The sequence below is a fragment of the Theobroma cacao genome, chromosome 2 (assembly GCF_000208745.1).
Source record: "Theobroma cacao cultivar B97-61/B2 chromosome 2, Criollo_cocoa_genome_V2, whole genome shotgun sequence".
Lineage (NCBI taxonomy): Eukaryota > Viridiplantae > Streptophyta > Magnoliopsida > Malvales > Malvaceae > Theobroma > Theobroma cacao.
Window position 1 is genome coordinate 33,927,381 of NC_030851.1, and position 25,032 is coordinate 33,952,412.

At 34.4% G+C, this 25,032-nt stretch overlaps 2 protein-coding genes and 1 long non-coding RNA gene across 3 annotated transcripts; all 3 read right to left on the bottom strand.

Annotated features, from left to right (window-relative positions):
* Positions 384 to 2,501, bottom strand: LOC18609637 (probable pectate lyase 5). Its single transcript, XM_007044855.2, has 4 exons — positions 2,318 to 2,501; positions 1,447 to 2,196; positions 1,003 to 1,141; positions 384 to 890 (listed from the first exon to the last, which is right to left on the bottom strand). The coding sequence occupies exons 1-4, from the start codon at positions 2,425 to 2,427 to the stop codon at positions 669 to 671; spliced, it is 1,221 nt and encodes a 406-aa protein (XP_007044917.1). The 5' UTR covers positions 2,428 to 2,501; the 3' UTR covers positions 384 to 668.
* LOC18609639 (ultraviolet-B receptor UVR8) lies at positions 8,924 to 13,516 on the bottom strand. Its single transcript, XM_007044857.2, has 7 exons — positions 13,166 to 13,516; positions 12,283 to 12,322; positions 11,889 to 12,166; positions 11,441 to 11,790; positions 10,955 to 11,356; positions 10,150 to 10,534; positions 8,924 to 9,462 (listed from the first exon to the last, which is right to left on the bottom strand). Exons 3-7 carry the CDS (start codon positions 12,111 to 12,113, stop codon positions 9,220 to 9,222), a joined length of 1,605 nt encoding a protein of 534 aa, XP_007044919.2. The 5' UTR covers positions 12,114 to 12,166; positions 12,283 to 12,322; positions 13,166 to 13,516; the 3' UTR covers positions 8,924 to 9,219.
* Positions 18,190 to 20,306, bottom strand: LOC108660822. The gene is made up of 4 exons (XR_001926514.1): positions 20,007 to 20,306; positions 19,842 to 19,926; positions 19,339 to 19,462; positions 18,190 to 18,515 (listed from the first exon to the last, which is right to left on the bottom strand). It is a non-coding gene; the product is annotated as an uncharacterized LOC108660822 (long non-coding RNA).

Consider the following 25,032-nt stretch of genomic DNA (forward strand, 5'->3'; position numbering starts at 1 on the left):
TTGTGGACATAGGTTATCAAAAGACCGAACTATGTAAATTTTTATATTCTTGTGAGTGTGCTTGATTTTTTTTTTCTTTTCTTATTTTATTAATTGAGTAAGATTTTATGTAACTCTTTAGAGATAATTTCGTAATTGCCACAACAGTTTTGTTAACCAAATATTTAAAAATACCTTTTTAAAGTTAATTAAAATACAATTTATAGTAATACTTCTACATTAAATAATAATAAATTTAAAACATGCTCTTGGTGGCAAAATCGTTTTCTCTTTTCTCCTTTTTGTAAATCCTTGGACCAAGTTCAATTCACACCCCGCTGCCGACTGTACCACCCCATGTGAGGGAAGAAAACCACTAAGTACATGAAAAAGAGGGAGAAAACTTTTGATGTAGAATAATGATGACTCATTTCATCGATTAAATTACACTATTGCTGCTCTTGTTGCTGTCAGCTGATCATGAGCCTTTACAGAAAGAGACTGATCAAAGCTTTGCAGTTGTATACATCCAAGTCAAGACACACAAAAATTACCAATATACAGAAACATGGATACTGAGGCTTTTAATTACAGTTTGGCCTTATTGTTCTTCCATTTTCTTCTCATGTTTCAATTTTTCTCTTTAGTATTTAATTTATTGCTATTAGCAGACCATGGGTGTCGCATGCCTAGCAACGCGAGCCCTCCTTGCAAACCAGTGAACCCGCCCCGGCTGTGAGCGAGCCGACCAGTGAGGAGGGTCTCGCACCCAAGCTCGAGGCCTTCGCATAACTCGAAGAGGCTCCAGTGCCAGATGGTGTGAAGAAGGCTCCATTCAACATCAAATCCCCTTCGGACCTCCAATTCCAATGCTTCCATTGACTTTGCGGCGCATCTTCGTGTTTAGTAACCTGAATTTTGTTGAATATTGATGTTAGTTTAAAGCTTACTGATTATTCTCTACTAATTTCTATCTTGGATACGCTAAAAAGGGGATCACTGATCGGAGATTTTTGGTCTGACCTCTTTGTTGTATTCGTTATTTGGTGCAAGGAATCTATTGCCCTGGCTGTTGATTGTAGGGTTAGCACTGCCGCCGATTGCATACATATCCCAATGGGTGTAATCATTGTTCACCACGTGAAAATATCCATGTCTGCATCTGTATGCAAAGTGAAAAGGAAATTATAAGAGCTTTGCATATAGATTTTACTAGCAGTAATTTTTGTTTTGAAAGAAAATAATTCATGCCTGTACCTATCGTACATTATGTATAAGTTTCTAAATTGAAAAAAAATATATATATATATAAATCACATTTGAGAATGAGTTCCTGAAGAAACAATATCATCCAAATCTGAATTATTAAAGTAGTGGATAGCGTGCATAGCTTAATCACCTAAATGCAAACAAAATAATTAGGTAATTGAATGGTTAAGGGTAATGTTTGACTTCAAATTATTTTACCTCGGCATTCTTTGCACAAGCCCTTCTCCAAAATGGTTGAAGGCAATGGTGACTTGCATGTTCTTGTCCTGTTTATAGGAGTCGCTGTGTCCCAAGAGCATGACCTTATTATGATGGGTCAAGTAACTGTTAGAAATTGTGATGGCCGTGGATCCATGAATGGCATCTATCAGCCCATCATTGCAATTAGACAGAGAACAATGGTCCACCCAAACGTGGCTCCCTCCAAAAATAGACACCCCATCACCGTCGGATATAGTCCTCCAACCGTAGTGGCTGGGAGAGTCCCTCACATAAGCATTCCCTCCTCTCTTGCAATCATGTATGTTAATCCCGTGGATTATGATGTTGGTCACGTACTGTATAGTAATGCATGGCCCGCCGGCGATGTGAACATTGGCGCCTCGGCCGTCGATGGTCTTGAACGAGTTCATCAGCAATTCTTCCTTCAATTTGATCACCATGTCACTAGCAAAAATGATCCACAAAGGTTCGTCTTGGATAACCGCATGCCTAAGAGTGCCAGGTTTTGGGTTGACGGGGTCACGGTCACTGGAGTCCGTGACCACATAGATTTTGCCATCCCTGCCACCAATGGCATGCTTCCCGAACCCAATGGCACAATCGGCTAGCCTCTGACGGTTCTTTTCCCAGCGAGGGTCGCACCGCCAGCAGTCATCAATAGGGTTGCCGGTTCCACATGAGAGATACCCAAGGTTCCTCCTAGCTATAGTAGCATTCCTGACGCTCCTGTATATAAAAACACAGAGTGTACACAGAAGTTAAAACAAAAATGTGACACTTTAACAATGGTAACTGTTTAGTTTGCTAATGTATGATCAAAATGGCATAAAGTTTATGAAACACGTACTCATTTACTTGCTGTACTACTTGCTCAGGGTCTTGAACTGGTGAGGAGAAAATGAAGGTGGGAGCCAGGAGAGGCAAGAACAGTAGAAAGAGGGATAATGGAATTGCCATTATTTCGAAATTTTTATGAGGTAGGTAAAGGGAATGTACAAGGGTGAGGAAAATTCTGAGGAACTGAGAGAAAGGAGGAGGGCTTTTATAAAGAGGATCAAGAGCTTTGATTGAATAAATAAATAATTAAATGGGCGCCCACTCTTCCCCTTGAATCTTGCTCTTCATGGGTCCCAGCAGTCCGTTATATGTTCATACTCCACATCTAATTTCTTTTTCTTTTTAATGAAGAATTTACATCATTGTATAATAAACTCTGTTTTACTAATTGGGATCTATTAATCATATTCATTACATTAATTAATTACAAGCCAATTATTGATGACTTCTTTACTTTTAATATAACCAAATCTTGTATATTATTTTTTAGGTATCAAAAATAAAATTCTTGTACTGTATACTCAATACTTATTAGAAAAGAGATTTCATCCGCCTCATCTAAGTCATTATATTTATGTATATTTTATATATAATTTTCCTTTATTTTCTTTCTTGATCCATATATATATATATATATATTAATTTTTTATAACAAAAATATATACATTTATCATTGAATCAAATACTCATATATTAAAATATATATTTTGTATATGATCAATATAATAAAATTTGATTGACTCAAGTCTTTTTTTCGTAATTATAATAATATCAAAGCAAATTAATTTCCCATCTAATAATATATAAATTAACATTGACTTATTTTTTTTCTCATTTATACTAAGAAAAAATGAAAATGAAGGATGGATTTCTGAGTTTTGTCGGAGACTTGAGAATAAACCTTATCTTAAGGGAAGGTTGTAACATTAGTTGGGAAAAGTTAATGATAAAGCATTTCATATATAACATGAAAATAACATTTATCGGAGTTAAACTCAATTAGGAGCCTTGAAATTAATTATAAAGCTAATAGTGCCATTAATAAACAGTCACCAACAAGTAGCCAGAAATATCGTTTAGGGATGTTGTGATAAATTAATTGACAAATAATTTTCGTATAAACGTCTGAGACTAATCATTTTCACTATACACCGACACTCTCTCAATATCCACATCCTTGTCGGTATTGCATTCAAAGTGAAGACAAATTCCCCTGCTTTGTTTCTCCGTCACGGGAAATTAACTTAAGTCGCAGTTTTCAAAAAAAAAAGAAATCATTTTTCCTGAAATTTATTCAACTACGTAAAACCCTTTTGAATAACCCGATCGACAAGTATTTGTTCTGGATATCGGTCTGTCAGTAGTAGTGATTTTCCAAAGATTAAACCACCTTGTTTCACTTTGAATTCTTCTACCTCTAGCTGCCAGAGCCAGGCACATGAATGAGATATACCCTAGCCTTTGTTCGCTATAATATGGATATATTTGTGGCTTGAAAAGCCTCTCAATAGTTAGACAACTCCAACTCCAACTCCTCTCCTTCAATTTTAGTACCTAAAAGGGCAGACATCCATAAATTCATTCAGTAGACTTTTTAACAATGCTGCAGCTTTCATTCTTCTTCTTTCTTTATCTTCCCCACCATGGAAATCCTTACTAGTTTGTCACTTTATATGAAATATTGATATCATGGGCTGAGCCTGAATTTAATCTCCAATCTGCTGATCTTTCCATGCAGATAAGAGTTTGATAGCTGCTCAACCACATGCTACAGCATGTTCTTTCTTTGCAATCTTGAAATAAAATTTAAGTAATAACAAAGGCTTCCAACAATATTGTCAATTCAGCATTCCAAATGCCGGGGCTTTCCTTTTCTTTATCCTTGCACTTGTGTCAACTGATAACTGTATCATCAGGACAACACATGTATAATCAGAACAAAACGTAGTTCTATATTATATTTGATAATTCGATCCACAAAATAATGCCGAAAAGTACACCGCCATTGTCTTTTAATTAAAGCTGTTCTCCAAAATAAAAGTACTAAGAAACCGAGTAAACCCTTCGAAAGTAGACTTCGTCATTTAGTTTTAAGATAATGATTATTATAATTATAATAAAATTCTAATGAAAATTCAAACTCAACTTGGAAAATACGTACATACATTTATTATTAAGTCAAATAATAGAATGCAAATTTTTTTTTTGATTCCATGTTCAATATTGCAAGAATTTGTTAATTACAAATCACTTAACCTAGTTATGAGATTAATTAGAAAGTAAGTTATACAAATTCATTCAGGTGTAAGACTAATTTCAGGCTTAACACTTAAACAGAAACCTTCTTTTGTGAAAATAAAAAAATGAAAAATATGAATCTTCTGCAATATGGAGTGGGAACTTGCAAAGTTGCACAGGCAAAGCAAATGCTGCATTGAAAGTTATGCTCTATCGAATTGTTCACTATTATTATTATTATTATTATTATTATTATTATTATTATTATTATTATTATCATCGTCAAATTGTTTCCCTTATTATATTTTTCTCTTCGGGGTTAGGGGCGGCTGTAAGCTGTTTGTGTTTGGAGCTTCTGAGTTAGGAGATTGAGTGGGCACATGGGGAAGTCCGTACCGTCCGTCAAATTTGTGGCATGGTCACCATTTCTCTAGGGAAAGGCACGTTCTCCCATGTGACCTTTGTTCCCTTTAAAAAATTCCCGTTTCCCCCGAGTGGACCTTTTGATTTCGATTCTCAGGGTATCTAAAGCCGTTGATGACTTCTGGCAGTTGATCCAACTTCAGCTACACAATCTGTAAGGGATCTGACCGATGGCAATGGTGGGTTCAAAAAAGGAGACTACAAAAGGCCAAGTCCAATCTTTTCCATAACCAATTCACAACTATTTACCAAAATTCTAATCCATTTTACAGGTGTTTTGCTAATGCAGGAGCCAGGTGGCAAGTCATTCTCAGCCATTAGTTTTCCGTTTTCATTTTGTAAGCCACAGGCCACAGCCAGCCTTAGTTTTCCTTTTAGCAGAAGGTACAATTTTGCCCAAGTTCGCTAGTGTATGTAGTCATGCAAACAAATGATAGCAAGCACCCTGATCCAAATGACCCACCTTTATGCATTCTTATTTGTTTGCATGATGGATAAGGCCCCTTTACGCTACAATTATTGCCTTCGTGAATCTTGCTTTAACGGAAATTTGTACCATTCATTCCCAATAATAACTCTTAGATTATAAACAAAAAATTCAGACGCATGATTTTCATCCACAACGTCTCATTCAGGTTCCTTTATAGCTTGTATTTGCATATGCAAAACTGACGAGAAGGAAACATGTGTAGTAGTAGTAGTAGTAGTAGTAGTCGTAGTAGAGGAAGCAACTTTGGGACTAGGAAAGACGACAAACAGGGCCTCAACAACGTTAACCAGTTAATTGTTTACTTTCATCTCTTGGTAAGTCTCTTGATAGTGCATGGCTGCTCATGATCCTGTTCACTTTCTATAGCAAAGGCTCTACAATCTCTCAATATTCTTTAGTTAGTAATGACTTTTTTTGTCCAAAAAATTCCTTGTTTATTTAATCATGCTTGTTTCTTTTTCTCTGATTTAGGGTTAATAAATAAGAAAAAAAAACAAAAGTCTATAGAGTCTTCATACGCATGATGATATGTCTAAGGTGGGATTTTTAGCCAAAGGTCAAAAAACATCACATGGCCTGCGCAAGCCATGTGCCCTGCCAATCCATTAACTGCCATGTATGTGTATAATTAAGTCACGAAATGGACACATCCTAAAATTTCATGTTTGCTTATTAACTAGCTAAGGCTGAACTGTGAGGAGGATCCAAATCCCATTTTTAGTATAGTACTATTTCGTCTCAGACAAAAATATTTGTTGTAAAGAAGTTTACAAAAGGAAAGTAATTTTTTTGTTATATGTCGTTTCTTGTTGCTGAAGGCAAGGGATCATGAGCACCTACCGAGAAAGAAAATGAAAAATCTCTTTTCCCTTTATAACAGTGTCGTAAAATTCTGCCTTTTACTTTAATGATATGCAGAATCTAACTCTGATATGTTTAATGATGATGAAAAATTGGCAAAAGTGAGGATTGGAAAGTGCACCATCATCACTTTTAAAGGCATAATCATTAATGCATATCACACAACGAATAAAGTGCAAGAGGCCCAATTGTGTGTAGACTTGGATTTAAGATTTTTATTCTAATTAACCCAGTTACATTATATATATTCTAGATAATGTTACTACATACAAAATCAATATACAATCAAGAGATTGGTGGTTAATTTGGTTTGAGATCGCAAGTTCCAAACGTATACATTAAGCCGGCCATCTTGTAGAGAAACAATAATACTCCCTCCATATTCTTTTGTCAAATTAATTTCAATTTTGACCTTCATATTTTTAGAATATAATATACATTAAAAATTGAAAAAAAAAAAACACAAGTTTAAAAAAGTTTTAAACACAAAACTTGCTAAATTTTATAACTTTTTTTAATTATATTTGATATTCAAAATATAAAAGTCAAAGTTGTATTTATTTGACCAAAAATATCAAATATGAATAAATAAAATAGTGCAAATGAGTAAAAATAATCAAATAATCTAGAGAGGGGGAAGTCAAACCAGTCCTAATGATTGGCTCATGTGGTAGTTTGTGAAACTAATAATAGTACTAGCAAACGTCCCTATATTTTAGTGCTTTAATTTTTGCCTCAAACTTCAAATTAATATTGGAATGAAAAAGGTTCATTGTATTATATAGACTCTCTAACTTGCATCATGATTATATGGACTCTGTTCAATCTGCAGGATTACAACCTTGCTTAAATACACTATAGGAGGAAATCCCACATGAATAAAGTGGTTAGATAATATAATATTTATAATGGACAGAGACATTAGTCTTGAATCTTGATGATGATAATGGAAGTGGATGGGGACGGCCAAGGATTGGGAAGGGGGAAAACACAAGGCAATGGAACAGTGATTACCATTTGCAAATGCAAATTCAGAAACATTTTGATTTGCCTAAAATGAAATCACAAACGAGGGTTTATAACTCTGAAACATTGAGGAAAATGGGCTTCGCCGGCGTGAAAGCAACAATGACATGAACATCCCAGTTATTAGAGAGAGCCTTACCCACAGGCCGCAAGTGCCTACTGGCGATCAAGACCTCCCCTGCTGGAGGCTAGGCCAGGCGTTGGTCCATGGGGAATGGCCTAAATTGCTATCGGCCCAAAATTAATCCGGGCTGTTGTATGTTTTTCATTTTTAATAATATGATCAAAAGTATCTTGAATTTTATTTAATTTAATAATCCACTCTGACAATTTAGAGAGTAATGTCCACTCTCTCACATCTACTTTATGCATTTAAAATATTTTTATATAAAAAAATTCCCGAAGGGTGGTTGTGTGTAGCACAGATGAAACCTGGAAAAGAAAAATGCAAGCCCTGGCTGTGGGCAATATCACCACGCTCAGTTCAGAGATCAGAGCTAAGTGTCTACGTCAATGTTCCCGTTCGGCTTTATGTCACACTAACGCATCAAACAAGATAATAGTAATGGGTTATAATTATTTCATCACAAACATGCAAGGCTGAGCTTGGGCGCAGTCAGTTTGGTTTGGCTCGAAGAGAAAATTCACAACAAAAGAATATTTTGGGTTTTCATATTTCTACAGCCAAATCAATTCATAATATAATAGTTGCTAGAACGAAGTGTTGAAGTTTGAAAAACAATACTAAATCAAATCCTAAAATGAAGTTGTGACAAAAAGTAGGCTTGGAACAATTTCATGGTTGATTGTTGCTACGAGGGAGGGTGGCCACCAGGAGTAGGAATGGGTGCGAATGAGGGCCAGTTGGCGAGGATTGTTATTAATGACTGATCGATGGCCAGGCAAAGGATATTATATGGAGAACAGGGGAATGCTCATCTTTTATTTCCTAAAGGTGAGAGTGAGCCTATCAAACCAAAATCATAGCTTCAAATTTGATTTAAGGTCAAATTTAATTCCATAAACTACAAGACAAAATCCCCATAAATTAGTTTTTCACAAATATACGAAGCCCAAAAATTAGGGTTCCCCACGCACCAGTCGGCTGAATTTTTGTGTGGCATCCTTGAGAATGGGAATAGGAAAAAAAGACACTGATATATTTGCAGAAAAAAAAACCTTAAAATTATATTTTTTTAACAAAATAGAGTATAATTATATAAAGTGTTTAGGGTTTAGTGTTTACAAAATTATATTTTGTAAATATTAGTTTATTTATGAATTTGTTTGTTATTATTTGTTCTTGTTGCTTAGTACTTCTTAACAATAATAGTAACAACAACAACAACAAAAAGACATTGGGTCAATACTAACCTTTTTGTTTTGGTAGTGAAAACCACATGCCTAGTGATTATTCTCAACTTACCATATAAACGAAAAACCCTTTCCATGATTTTGCCACAGACCAGACCCAACGGGAATAAAAGGGAGGTGGTATAACATTTCATTAGCCCTGTGGCAGTTGGTGTCCCCTCACCGCGGGCCTGAGACTGCTTCAATGTCCCTTGGGCCATCCACTGAACCAGTTGAGCATCAGTGAAATTAAGAATGCAATTTTAACACAAGTAATCAATGAGCCTTAACAGAAGTTTCAACTATTAACAACTTAAGCCCTATGTGCTAACCATTTTCTTAGGAAACTGATCTTGAACCATTTGCTTGGGCCCTTGCTACCTAACTTAAATCTTCACAATTCTTTGGTTTGTTTCTATTTACAAAATAAACATGGAAATCTAAACACCAAATGCAATGTGTGGTTTGATAAGCTAATGGATGACATGGTGTAAGAGATGCGGGGGGAAACCACTGAATTCTTAATTGAGATCGATATCAACCCGCTCAGGGTTTCCCCTTTCTGTCTGATTGTTAACTAGCTCTATGCCTAGCTGACCTTTGTCTCCTGCGCCAAATGCGTAAAGCTTCCCTGATTCAGTGAGTGCAAATGTATGGGCATTCCAGTATATTGAGTTTGTAAGGCTGATCTGTACCACCCGTTCATTCACTTGCTTCAATGACGTCACCAGTTCTGGGCTCAACACGTTAGCATGCCTATTTCCCTGCCAGATAAGCAATAAACCAAAATGTTGATAGTTACTCAATGAATTGATACCCCTTTCTTTCCCATGTTCAAGGACAACATATACAACATCGGTGTCCAATTAAAACTAACATATGCATTACAGATAATTGCAGTTCTTCAAGGGCAACTTGGCATAATTGATGAATACACATCAGATGCTGTGGTTTCACTGTATTACTACATTTGAAATCTATAGCTTTCTTGAAGGTGACCTCTCAAAAACAAGGTAAAAGAGAGAAAATTGCATATCATAATGGTGTGTTTATGTAAGCAATTGGAAACAAAACAGTTAACAATCAATGCCATCTCAAAAAAACAAGCTTCTCTACAAGGTAAATCATATATGCCCTCAAACAGAGGCATATGCAGCACATTATAAGGAAAACCAGAGAAATGTGTTGCATCTTTGAAACTAATCTTAATGGTTGATATCCTTTTCCTTTCAAAAAGTATTTCAAAAATCTTCCAATGTGCATTTTATATTAGAAAATAGTGAAATAGTATAAAATAATGATCAGGTTTGAGACTTAATCTGAGCTCAAGCATCCTGCATATCTTTTATTTGAAAATTCAGGAAAGGAAATTAGGCAGAACCTTCCATAAAACCAAAAAAGGGCAAAGTTAATCACAACAGAAGGTTATATAAGGGAAGGGAAAGTCAAACCTGTCCTTCAGCAACACTATTATGTCCTAGGCTAGCGGATTCCCCACAACCAAAAGAGTATACATCACCATCATCAGATACCACAAAAGTTGTGTAGTCCCCTGTAGCAACATGAACTGCTTTGACCTTGCTTAATGCTTCCACCACCTTAGGAACTGATTCACACTCTTCATTTCCATGACCTAAACACCCATAACGTCCCCAACCCCATGTGCAAACCCGTCCATCTCGACCAACAACAGCTGCATGCCAAGCACCAGCAGCAACCACCACTGGCTGAAGGTTCAAAAGCTGAAATTGTTCAATTAATCGAGGGTGCTTTTCATCAGTTCTTGAGCCATGCCCAAGCTTCCCACCCAAGCCACAACCAACAGAGTACACTGACCTAATGATTCCATAAGAACGGCACACCACTAAGTAATAATTCCAATAACTCATTCAACTATTCAATATTTGACATGTGGCTATATATGAAGCAACAGGATAGATGGACTTTGAGATTCTGAAAAAAAATCCTATACTATTACGATTATTCAGGACCATCATTCATTATTTCAAAGATTTATAATGGTAAGTCATGATAACTTTTCTGAGAGCTAATTCAGATGAGGTTTTTTCTAAAATGGGGCAGGAAACATAAGTAAGCTGGTAGATCAAGAAATTTTCTACAATCTTAGGTAATTTAATCACATGCCCTCTAATGTGAAGACGTTTTTAAGATTGTCGTATGATAATCAAGAACAGTTTGCATGCCAGTTTAAAAATGATTTAAGGGTTTTCTTAAAAGGAATTCAGATGAACTAACATGCCACTTGGTTGACAAGCTAGGCAAAGGAGGTAGCAGTATCCAGCTGCAATTTGCACTACTGGTATGTTCTCTAGTGCCCCCAGTAGGGGCTGGGGCTCCACATCATTTAGCTCAGTTTGGTGACCAAGCTTGCTATCTTTGCCCCAGGAGAATGTGTAAACTCTGCCCTCTCTGGATAATACAGCAGTGAAAAAGTTTCCAATTGCAGCTTGCACCACAAATATGTCTTTCAAAGACTCAACAGGCTGCGGAGTTGTAACTAGCTTAGTTCCTTGAACCCCATATTCTGCTTCACCAAAGGAATCCTTGCCAAAGGCATAAACTCTCCCAGCATCACTAATCAGCATTGTCCTGCCAGCCCCAGCAGATGCTTGGATGATTCGAATGCCTTGCAGAGATCTACAACATAATGGAGCTTGATTAACTCTTCGCATTTACAATTTTACAGTGTCAGGCATACATAGTGATAAAAATATTGGCAACCTTATTTGCCGAGGCCGCCATTCTTCTTCAGTAGTGCCATGTCCTAACTGTCCTGAGCTATTAGAGCCAAATGAGTAAACTACTCCTGTTGATGTCACAGCAATGCTGTGACCAGGCCCTGCAATTGCCTGTGATTTCTCCCTCCTGCAACATGCTTCCCCAGCCAGCAGAAACCTCAGGACCAATTTCCACGATTCCCCACATCTTTGCTTCAAATTTTGACGTTCTTCGTCAGTCATTGGCTTAAATATAGCTCTTTTTTGGCACATGTCAAGAGCAGCAAGCTCCGATATGGATAATTCATAATCTGGGGCAAAGTTTGCTGGCTGCCTAAAGAAGGAGCATGTTGCCTGGAACACATGTTTACAAAATCAAATCAGCCAGCATTATCAATTCTAACATTTAAAAGGAGATTCATTTTCAGAAAGTCAAGAAAAAATTCACTTGCCTCTAGTTTTGCAAGATCTTGAGGATCCAAATTACAGGCGGTAAGGACATGAAGAACAATGGAAGGATTAGCAGCCAAAGGGAATTCTCCAGGAGTGGAGTCCCCAAAGCAATGACGTACTTGTCGCTGAAATGTGGGTACAGGAGCAGCAACAATAGCAGTAATTGGTTGATCAGGTATGTTATGGTATTGTATAGTTGGGGTTCCGCTTGTTGTGGCATCCATGGGCACTGCCCAAGTTTTGCAGTGCCCAAACTTGGCAAACGAGATCTAAATTTCTGACAATTAGGAAACATGGGGTACAATAATCACTAAAAAACCCTCCAATTATCCAAACTACCTCCTAATACTAAAAGCTTTGTTGACTTCAATCTAGAAGTGCCAAAATATCTACCTTAAATAATGGATTGATCAGCAAACTTCAAATCTCAAACCTACAGATAGAAAACGAAAAAAGATTCTCATAAAAACTCCTTATATCACAACAAGAGAAAAGAAAAACATTTTACACCACAAACTATGTGATCATTTCACAAATCACAAACCAAAGGTGTATCTTTTAAACCACGTGACCAACGTTATCCAATAGGAGAGGCTCAGATGATCAAAGCGAAATAGGAGAGGCTCAGATGATCAAAGCGAAAAGCCCGATCATTCAATGATTGGCCAAAGCCAACAAAATATAGACCAGGTTGGATGATCCAAATTGTGACCGGAGAGCCAAAATGGCCAAGCACAGAGACACGAAAACCGCAAAATCAGTGGCAGAAGAGCTTGTAGAAATGATCAAAAGCAAATAAAGTCTAAATCACGAAATTTAAGGAGCAAAACACCGAAAGAAGAAAACTTTGACGAGAAGAATACTAAGTCCTCCATGAAAAGCATATTCCACACTCAAAAGAAAACCCAGAAAAGCAAAGAATTCCCCACATAAGAAGGAGACACTCCTGTTCACGTAAACTCACTAAACAAAAAGGTCAGATTGATCATTGACCTGATCAAATATCAACCAGGCAAGCAAAATCAACATCCACCGTTCAGAAAACAGGGGATATAAAAAAAAGAATCCATCTTTTTGAGAAACCCAGATCATCAAAACCATCAGATAATCAAAATTGAAAAAAGTACACTCGATCACGTAACCGTCAGAAGCAGAGAATCCAAAGAATAAAAAAACAGAGCAGAATCACATATTTAATACTACGTTTTTTCTTATGGTAATTCTATAATATGATCATTACAGATCAAGCCAGAATAATATAGAGATGAAAATTTACATATCAGAAAGACCCATGATTCCTCAAAACCCATCTGCATCTGTCAATAATTGAAGGGAATTACAACTTTTTTTCAGCCCAAAAATAAGAAAACTGCAAAATTTAGATCAAATTGAAGAACAGGGAAGTGGGTATATCTAATCAGAGTCTCTAGTCTGTTTTATCTAAAGGGACTTGAAAAATAGATTGTGACTGGGATTTCAGAGAAGGTAAAAGAAAAGGCAGAGATTTTTTTTTTTTTTGTGTTTTTGTGTTAGCTTTGTTAGCTTTATTGGCGTGTTATTTTTCCAGGGAAGAGGTGAGAGTTTCTCTTCTTCTCTATAGCTAATACGTTTTTTAAGCGAGGAGGTGTCCTTCGGGCTATACACTACACCCAAGAAATTTATACTAGTAGACTTCCTGAGACAAGTTTTACACGTCAGCTTCCTCTAAACTATGGTAACTGACTTACCACAACCTCTGGTTCAACGAAATCTGAGGGGGTAAAATATTTTCTCTCAAAGATGATAAGAGAAGAGAGGTGGGTGAATAAAAATAGGAGACCCCTTTTTTCTCTTTTTGCTGTTACCATGGAGTTCCCACAAAGCTTTGGAATTTAGACAAGTTACATCATTCCGAATTCACCAGCAATTTTCACATCACAACACAAGTAAAATCCCCATGAGTCTAGTGATTTCAAGATCATTCAACTGTTTACTTTTAGATGCTTTGAATTTAACATTTGCATGTTGAAGAAAGTCCAAGCCAAATATGTCAGTATCAATTTGGTTGGGGTATAAGTCAGTAGCATATACATATATCAAGTCGGCGTTTTTGTTCTTTAGATGGGACTTGCTAGCTTTATAAGCATCAGCAGGGAAAATCACGGTTTCCTTTAAACCACTAGATTTTGCGGCAGAAAAAATGAGTAATGGTCAGCTTCCTTTTTTTTTTTCGCGAAGAAACCAAGTTCGAATCAGGGAAAGCTAGGCGTGTGAACCAAGGAGCTAGTTTCATTGGTGGTTCATTGGCCTTTGTGAAATCTACAAAACATAAGGGTGAGAAGGGTCCACACTCCGCATATACCAGAGGCAGACTGGCGAGGATTCTTCATTTGCACCCTTGCAAGATATTCATGTTGGATTTGCAATCAGTAGAACCAACTATCAGATAACATGCATGTAAGTTTGGTGATCTGATTAGAGATATAAGGCATATTTCATTTCCATGCTGTAGTTTATACTAATACATCGAGAATTCCCCTGTCTAAATCCAGGGGTTGCTAATAGGTTCATTTTGATTTCAATATACGCCTTGATTCAATTAATTTCCCCATGAAAGAATATGATATAGGCTAAGCTGAGCTATTTAAGTATGTATATAACTAAAAGTTATAAACAATCACAACTTGCTGAATTGCTAACCAAAAGCTAGTAGTATTAACATGTAATTTATCATTCAAAAGCATATGTTGGAGAATAGATAGCCTCAGCTCTTACCTTCCAAGAGAGAGAGAGAAGAAAGACAGGGAGACGGAGATGAAGTATGGAAGAGCGAGTGATAGGAACAGAATGACTTTATGCAGAAAGCAGATAAAACTTGAATTAATTTTTCCCTTGCTTTAAGTTTTAAACCCCTGTCCAGCAAGAACTCCTCCTTAATGCTGAGCTTTCTTTACATTTTCAACCAGGTCGAAGGCTCAACTCAAATGTTGTAATCACAGTCACAATTCTATGGTTCCAAACAAGTTTATTTATCTAGTCCAAAAGATTTTCTTCCTCTTTAGTATGAGAAAATATTTTTCATAATATTAACAGAGAATTGAAACATGCACGAATCTTACCTTAACCATGGGTTTATAGGGAGGGAGAAAACTATCACCAACAGTTTAGGGTTTCCCATATATCTTTAGATGCTGGCTGCAAGGCTTTTTCTGCATTAATATTTGCTTTGTCTTTGAAAACACAAGAAATGGATTAGTTTTACCACTTCAGTACTGCCAACCAGGTTTTCTAGTTTCTATATATGGCAGGTGTCCACTTTGACTAGAAAGTTAAAAACAATATAAATTTTATATAAAGAAAAAGTAGTTTAGAAAAGTAATGTAAAGGTTTTGAGAACATAAATCTTTTTATGTGGTGCCCTTAAATTACGAAATGCGAACACTACTTATAATATAAATAAGACACATGGTTATTATGTTGAATGATAAATCTTAATCAGACACAGTCACGACTTACGTCATGAATTGCTAAAACTTCTACATGATTAGAAGAAGTAACAATTATAGTTTATTTTACAAAACGTCATGAAACAATCTTACCTCCATATGTGAATAAGTAATCTATTTGAGATCGAGTTTTTTATGGATCAAATAAATATCTTGCATCTGCATAATCAATTAAAGCTGATTTGGATATATTTGAGTAATATAAACCCATATATATAGTTCATCGGAGATATTGAATTATATATTTAATTTCATTTCAATGTCTTCGAGTTGGAGTTGAACTATATCTTGTTAATAAATTTACGGTAAAATATAAATCAGGATGTGTATTGCTAGCAAGATACATTAATGCTCCAATTGCACTGAGATATGATACTTCAGGGTCAAAAAGTTTTTCAACATTCTTGCGAGGTCGAAAAAAGATTTTTTTTTTCACATCTAGTTATATTACAACTATTAGTAAGCTCAATGGATGTACTTTGTCCATATAGAATCGTTTTAGCACTTTTGTTATATAATTTGATTAATAGATAAAAATTTCATTTGTTAATTGCTTAATTTGATGACCTAAACAAAATTTTGTCTTTTCAAAGTCTTTTATCTCAATTCTTTCTTTAAGTAACTCATAGCTTTGGATAACTTTTCAGGAGTTTCAATAATGTTCAAGTCACCAACATAAATAGTAATTTTGATAAATTCTTATCTAAATTTTTTTATAAAAACACATGAGCGTATAAGATTATTTTTATAGCCTTTTTTCAACAAATATTCATTAAGACAATTATACCACATGCATCCGGATTGCTTTAATCCATACACATATTTATTTAATTTATTGAATAAATTTCTCGAGAATTGTGTATGTGCTTCAAGAAATTTAAATCCTTCAGGGATTTTCATATGGTTATCGATATTAAATGAGTCATACATATAGGTTGTAGCTACATTCATTAGATGCATTTTAATCTTCTAATTTATTACTAGACTAGTTAATAGTGCAATTACATCCACCCCAAGAGAATATACCTGTTCATATTTAATACCAGGCCCTTGGGTAAAACCTTGTGCTACAAGTCGTACTTTGTATCTTATAATCTCAATTTTTTTATTTCATATTCACACAAAAATCCACTCGTATCCCACTAATTTTACACCATTTGGTGTATGGACTATAGGTCCAAAAACCTTATGTTTTGCAAATGAATTCAATTCCACCTTAATTTTGTCTTTTCACATTGGTCAATCATTTTTATTTCTACATTCTTCAAAATATATAAATTCAATATCCTCATTTTCTTTCATAATATTGAGCATTACATTATATGCAAAAATGTAGGAGATTCAGTCTCAACTTTAACTAGTGATAGCCTTATAATTAATTTACCTTTAGAGCAAGCAACACATGAAAATTTACCAGATTGAAAAATCTTTCGACTTTTCAATAGATAACCATATAAATTTTTCAATAATTTTTCGCATCATTATTGATTCTGGATAGTCTAACCAGTCATGTCAAACATTAAAATCATTAGTAAACTTCTAGTTTATGATAGCATGAGTTTCAATCATTTTAATATTTGTATAGCACAATTCAGAGGAAAGAGCGAGTAATTTTTCAAATACACACTTTTTACTTGAGAAGATAAAAGTAATGTGGAAATATTCAGTATTTCTTTCGAATATCTATAAAACTTAACAATTTTCTTTGAGACTTAGTAGAAAATAATGTTTCTCTGATTATAACTCTTGTTCCTTTGGGTAATAAAATATTGGCCATTCTAGAGCCTTCAATTAATCTTGTACTATCAAATATTGTATTGACTTGGCTTCTTTTATTATCAAGTGGAAAAATATTTTTGTCTTTAAATATAATGTGTGTTGTAGTATTGTCTATTAGACATATATTTGCATTATTGATCTTAAATCTAATAATATAAATATCTATATTTTTCTTTAATAAAATATAATGAGAAACTTACAAGTTAACGTAAAAGAACATAAAATATAGAATTAAAATATATAATAAGAACATATCATTTAAATATAATAAAAATATATAAAAGCATCTTAATAATCTAGTTATACTATAATATATCAACTACTATTTCATTTTTAGATATTTTCATTACCAATCAAATGATTAGTTCCTCTTTCAGTGTGCATAAGAATGTCAACAATGTCTTGATTTATTATATCAACTTGGCTATGGTTAAAATCATCACAAGATGTTTTAACTTTCAATGATGCTTGATAAAATTCAAGATGTACGATAAAATTCAAGATGTACAACAAGTACATCGATGACAATACATTTTCTACATTTCTTTTATTATGTCCACTTTTGTCTTTTATTATGTCTCTTAACTATTCATTTACTCCTTTGTGGGTTAAAACTATTCATCCATTTCTGATGGGTTAGAAATTTTCATCCCTTTTAGTAGGTAAAATTATTCATCCACTTTTAGTAGGTAAAATGTATTATTAGAATTAAAATAGTGATAATGTAAATTATTATGGCAATCACTTCCATATCCATGACTATAATTGTTAAATGATTTCACATTCACTTCAAGAAATGGAAAGATTCATGATTTTTTATTAGTAGCTTGTTTGATATAAAATAATTTCGCATTCACTTCAAGAAATAGACAAATTCATGATTTTTTATTAGCAGCTTGTTTGTCGCATTCATTTCAAGAATGGACAGATTCACGATTTTTTATTAATAGCTATATAACAGTAAATTCACTTTTCAATTAAGCAACAATATATATTTGTCATAGCCCAAAACCCGAGCTATGACCGATGCATGGGCCCAATAGGCATAGTCCATCTGGCCCAAGCAAGCCTCTATATGTAAACTTGTCAGTAGTCCATCTATCACTTCTTTTTCTTTAGGATCTAAGACTCGTGATTTCTAATAACAATCTCTTCGAATTTAAATCGTGAAAATCAAGTACATACGAAGTTCATAACAAATCTCACAATATATATTAAACTATCACATATAAACATGCAACAGACCTTTGATTACCAGCGAAGTGACTCTGGGCATGGGTGCTATCATTAGGAGTCGTAGTGAACCTACCGAAAGATAAATAGGAGGGAGCACCTTGACCTAGGATCCAACTACCTTCAATCCTGAAAATTAAAACATGAAGTTGAAAAGGGTGAGTATAAATCCAGTGAGTGAACATAAGAAGGGAACAAGCAAACGATACGAAAGATTTTTTTTTTTTGAAAACACGATTCATTTGTTTTGAAACCATGCAATTTGTATATCATAAACAAAACTCGATGCCATGCTGTCTTTCAACTCATTTTGAAATCACATTATATTTTCCAAAAATCTCTACTCTACAGGAAAGGTGCACATGCGTGTAAAAATTCATATATACATTATGTATATATAAATATATAGATAATTCAAACATACACCAAGGTCATCCCCACACTAGTCACCACGGCTCCGCACATACACCTGCCAACCTCAACTCAGCTCATATGCACTCCCACATCGCACATAGCTAATATCCTTATGTGCACTCCCACACTGCACATGGCATATATCATCATCATGTGCTCTCTCACACCGTGCATGGCATATATCATCAGCGTGTACTCTCTCACACAGCACACTACCGGCACCATCATGTGCACTCTTACACCGCACATGCACAGTTATAATTATCATTCAACATTACATTTCAATGCATGGCAGACATAACAACATGTAACAAGAATCTTTACACAATAATACATCACATGCCACAAATCAATTGGCAATTCAATATAATATTTCAAATACGTAATTAATCACATTATACGTTTAAAAACGTAGAAGTATCACTTGTGAAAACTTGTTCCCGTGCATAAATTTGAAAAGAGTCAACCAAGGATATTCTAGTATTTCATTCGACAGATATGTATTTGTTCAAAACCTTTTAAATGCAAGTTCACTCACCTTACGATAGCGGAATACTACATCGCTATTAGTTCAAAGGCATATCTAGCTATTTCTACTTGTCGGTCGCTCGTTATTTCCTTCGGTACGCCACCACAATACACTATCTTTATTTTTGCACTTCCTAGCAACAATCCAAATTCAATATCTTTAGTGTATATCATTTCTACTTCTCTTTTTCATTCAATCGTGAATCTTTATTCAACTAACTTATATCTTAACACATTTTTACTAAAGTTGACTTTATCCTTTGCTTGAGTAATTCTTTAGATTATAAATATCGATAACTTATTTATGACTCTAGCACATATATTAATCTTTTCTAAGGATATTTATCAAGTTCAACCATCATTTCCACACCAATAACCTAGCATATGGCAACAACTATAAATTTATTTCCATCAAGCATTATCTAAGTCCACATACACCATAAGCACAAACAATCAATACATATCTCATTTTTTCTTTCTAGTTGTGATTTAGAGGTTAGAGCGCTGACCCACCACTTAATCTAGGTCAAAATCACCACGCATTCTAAGATTCTCCCACATGCATGCCTCAGGCTCCTTAGATCTTTATTGATCCTTACTACCATAAACAAAATCACACATCATAATTGGTTCAAACTACATGCTTTCAAACAAAACATCAATTTCTACCTTCCTTACCTTGAAATCCACAAGGTAAACCACCAAAATCTTTTCAAACTTCAACAATGGTGTGTGGGTGAGGAGGAAAACCTCTCAATTTTCTTTTTTCTCCTCCAAGACCGAGCCTCCTCCGAGCTTTTCTTTTCCTTTTTCCTTTCTTTCCTTCCTTTCTTCTTTCTTCCTTTCTCTCTCCTAGGGTTTAGTTAGGATGAAAAATGAGGTTGAGAGTTGTGGGTTGGGTTAATAAAAGGGTACGAGAATGGAGAAGTAAGAAAAGAAAAGAAAGGAGAAGAAAAACTTAATTTTTATGGTGAAGAAAGAAAATCACGTTCAGAGGAAAAAGAATAAGAAGAAAATGCCTTATGGAGAAGATAAAGATCAGCCATGGATAAGGAAGAAAAGAGTTTGGAAGCTTTCACCAAGCTCATAAAAAATTACCGTTTTACCCTCCAAGTTTCTCTTTTTTTTAATGTAGTCCTCCCAACAATCTTTTAATTTCAATTTTTTTCTATTTTTCTTCCTTTATATGTGTGCAAATAAAATATAAAGTTTGCATGTCAACGCGGTATCACCATAATATTTAAATATTTACTTACCCGTTATAGTTCTATTTAACAAAGACACGTGGGCACAACTATCGTCGTTTTTCTTCGAAATTCTTTCTTATTTCTTCTCCCTCACTTAGATTAGTCATATAATCATCTTTCACAACTAATTTCGACAACAGATAAAATATTAATATTTTAATATTATTTTATTTATAAAATATTATTTTATTTGAAAATTCTCCACTAGCCTTCTAGGGCTCCAAAACATCTTACTTTGCCCCGGTTCACCTCCGAGTTACCTTTTAACTCACTAATTCGTCTTCAATAAAAATATTATTATTTTATTATATTTTCTTGTGTGCAAGATATTTTATTTTAAAATATCCTTTTCATCCGTCTCCACTCTATGGCACTTAAATCAGCATCCATTAACCCTTTGTCTCATTGATAAGGTCATATTGACTTCTCTATGAGGGTACGATGTGTCACAATATTACATGATAGCAAATTCACATTTAAGTTAACTTTTAAGGATGAAAAACATCGAAGAGATATCAAATCACTTATCTAATTTGCTACAACTAGAAATCAAAGACCAACAACCATTAGAATCTCTTGAAGCTTGGAGCTAAAATAATACCAACACTTATCTGATTCGCTAAAACTAGAAATAAAAAATCAATCATTGAAATCCTTTTGAAGTTTGAAGATGATAAAACAAAATAATACCAAAACTCAATAAATTAGAGCTTCATGTTGATAACGTTTTATGAAATATAACTTTGAAAGAAAAATATTAAAGAGAAGTAGTAAAAAAGTGAGAAGATCTTCTATTTTATTTCTTCTCTAAGTGTGTATACCATCAATTATAATGCCTTTATTTAAAGGCTTACATAGATAGAGGAGGAATAGAAGATGAATTTAGTAGATAAGGATGTACATATAATGAATAGATCTAGAAGATAGGGATGTACTTATATAAATATGTACATTGGATATAAGAAGGTTCATTGGATATGATGAAATACAAAGAATATTCATATATATTCATAACAAAAGTAAAAATTATTTATGATCGGTGAGTCAAGAGCATTGTAATTAATTATGTACAATCCTTTTTGTTTCTACATAATCAATAAATAGGACTCATAAAAATAATGAATGAAAATAATAAATTTAAGTTTGGAGCAGTACCTAATTTATTCAATGTATAAACACAATTTTTTTTTTTTTGAAATGTTTGGTAATCAATGAATACTAGCAAATGAACGCAACTTTTTTTCCAAACTTTTAGCATTAAGATCATTGTCTAGTAGTAAATTTTGATAATAAAAACAAATAATATTTAGTGAGAGTGCTTCTTACCTAACTAATAAATTCTATTAAAACTGGAAACTGACACTGAAGATTTTAGTTGTTCAACAAAAATATAATTAATGTGCATTGAAACTCAAGTCATACAAGTAATTGCAGAGATCCCTCCTTAAAGCACCTCAGAGTTTAGATTGATCTAATATTTTGGCCAAATTAAAGAATTTTGAATCCATTTCTGATTGCTGAAATTGTTACAAAGAATATCTTCTGCTAAAAGTCTAGCTTTCACTATTAGATGAAATCGATAGAAACATGACTCGCAGAAATAGATCATCCAAGTGTGATTTTGGATTCATCTGATTGTAATTCGGAGTCCCTTTCACAGCTCTTGCATCCTTTTCTATCAACAGGTGGTGATTGGGGTCAAACTCTATTATATCCAAAAGGACTGGAGTGAAACCTAAACTCACAAAAATGATTATTAGGCGCAACTGTAAAGTTCTTGAGTTAAGATTCTTTAGAGAAAAGAGAGGTCATAGAGAAAGGTTAGGTGAATGAGCTTTAAGGAAGGGTCCAAAAGAAAAAAGAATGAACAAAGTAATTAAAATGGATATCCTTTGATTTTCTTTGTTGATTCGTTCCCATCTGTCCTCAAAGTATCAGTGCAAGGAATGGAACCGCAACATGAATCCACCGTGCACAATCCTAGTGCCAACAGTGGCCTATTCCTCTAACTTCTGCAATCAGAAGTAAACTAGAAGAAAATGGGTTTTTGAAACTTAAGCCTGGTAAAGCAGCTTGAGTGGACCTCTCCATCAAGGTGCCATGTGTTAAAAGAAACATACCTTTCTTCATTAGCTGTCATTTGTTAATTTATAGGAAAAAAAATGCTTTTCACGATGCTGCAACTTCCTTCTAAGGCAGAGAAAACGACTTGATTTACACTCGAATGCATGCTATAAAATTCTGCATGTAAGCTAAGAAAGCCTTATTATGACTTTGTAATTCTTGCCCAATTTTTAGTATGCAGTAAAGGGACCGTCCTTTCCCTCTTTAGCTTGCTGAATTCAGTCATCACAGAAATAAAAGCTACTAAAATAATACTACTGCTAGTAATAATTGTTTTTTGTACACTTGTAAATTTATTTTTACTGTTGGCATCCAATGAATTTCAATGCCATGGCTGATAACAAAAACCAAGTAAAATAAGATGATTAAACTTATTTGCTACTGATCTTTAATTTAGCAGAAAATAATGTATAAATTAAGCCAATACCTCACTATGAGTGTGGATTTATATATATGTTATGCTCAACTGAGATCATTAGTGCTTCAATCAATATACTGTTGGGAAGTTATTTATTGATTCTTTAAACACTTGAGGCTTCTCTTCTGTTAACATTATTCCCTTAGGGAGAACATGCTCAAGTACGTGTCTGAAGGTTGTTGGTGTGGTGTTCTAAAGTTTATTTGCTTATTGCTCCGATCTGGGAATACTAAAACAATGATGGAAGGGGTCGATGGGGTCAGCTTCATCAGCCATTATTCGCAAGATTTTTAACCAACTTGATAAATATAACCAGGTATGAAATAGACTGCAGCAGTGTCCTCTTCCGGTGAAGCTTGTTTCTGCATTTCAATATAAGTTCTGCTGCAACAATTGTAAAAGAAGCTGAATAAATTACTAATCCTTTAACATTTTCTTTTTCTATAAAGAAATCTTTAATTGGCGGTTAATCAATGAAGAGAAAGACAATGGATTTCTGACATAAGGACAAAAATAAATACCCTGGGGTGCACCGTGATTAAAGGTAGGTTTTGATTGGAATGATCACTAAAGCTCACCAAAACACTATGAAGGCAACTTCTTCTAGTAAAGAAAAAAAAAAAACAACAAGAGGTGCTTCACTTGGACGATAAAACTTTTGATTTTGAGCATAAAGATTTAACTGATAACTTGTCAACTTAATTATAAATTTAAATAGGATGAGAATTTATTGAAACTAAGCTTACCGATATCAATTTCTAACATAGAATGCATTATTAGCCCCTGTTTCCATCGGAGTTCTTCGATCAAGTCTTGCAAATGAAGTCGCATCAAATAGAAAGGAAGCTTGCGGCAGACTTGATTAGCATGTGTGCCAGAGGTTGAAGATCAAAAGGTTTAAGCTCTGGAATCTTTCGAATAGTTAATATATTTGACGAGTGTTGCCCCCTCCTTATGTCACATAATTGCGGACAAAGCACCCATCTCTAGTGGTGTCCCCAACTAGTAAAGCAGCATTACAAGTAATGATATTAATTGTTTAAATGTACATCACATTGTAACAAAAAAAAAATAGAGAGTTAAAAGAAGACAATCCACTCTCTGAAAAGGAAAGCAACAACCGTAAAACATGATTCATGTGCTTCTTCATGCGAAATCCAGGATGTCTCTTTTCACACGGCAATTTCGCCATTTGACTACTTGCCCTGTAAATTCGAAACCAGGCTCTCCTTGTCATTGCAGAGTCACCAAATTAGAGTATTAGAGATGCTCGCATTGGGGACAATCCCGAGATGTTAGTTTTAGTGATGGTTACTTCTGTGGGAACATCTACCATTTTTGTCATCCTATAACAAATAGGGCAAGACTGATTCCTATTGTGAAAGTCATTAATTTTAAGGACATTGATGTTGTATGCCAACCTTTTATGACTTGTCTAACGCTGATTTCTTATTATAGCCAAAGCTTTGCCATTTCACCACATGAATCATTGTCTAATATCTCACATGAAAAAAAAAATTATACTAATTGTTATTTCATAATATTGATTGAGTTCTCTTGAAAAATGTTTTTCTTTTTTATTTGAGGAAGAGAATTTTGATTTAACATTTTTAACTTCATGTATCAATTATTGAGTTAAATATTCTAATTTAAAAATTTTATAATTAATTGAGAAAAAGATAAGTTCAAGTTGTTACCTTAAGAGAAAAAGAATATTATAAAGTTACAAGGACATATGACTATCGGACGGCTGGGATTTATCTAGACAACCTGAATTATTGGATGCACAGAGACATGGAAACTTCCCCAATATTTTCCACATTTGTGATGATACGACGTAGTCAACTTGTGAATCTTAAACAAGTCTACAGCACTCACATAATGAAACGAACAAGTTAGGACTATTTGTTTTTTC

Bases quoted from the DNA above. Each gene is read 5' to 3' on its own strand.
- LOC18609637 (XM_007044855.2), bottom strand. From the start codon at position 2,427: ATGGCAATTCCATTATCCCTCTTTCTACTGTTCTTGCCTCTCCTGGCT. The intron at 2,197-2,317 runs GTACGTGTTTCA...TTTTATATACAG, and splicing joins GTAGTACAGCAAGTAAATGA to GAGCGTCAGGAATGCTACTA. The intron at 1,142-1,446 runs GTAAAATAATTT...CTTTGCATACAG, and splicing joins CTTGTGCAAAGAATGCCGAG to ATGCAGACATGGATATTTTC.
- LOC18609639 (XM_007044857.2), bottom strand. From the start codon at position 12,113: ATGGATGCCACAACAAGCGGAACCCCAACTATACAATACCATAACATA. The intron at 11,791-11,888 runs GCAAGTGAATTT...CATGTGTTCCAG, and splicing joins AAGATCTTGCAAAACTAGAG to GCAACATGCTCCTTCTTTAG. The intron at 10,535-10,954 runs GTTAGTTCATCT...TGGAATCATTAG, and splicing joins GCTTGTCAACCAAGTGGCAT to GTCAGTGTACTCTGTTGGTT.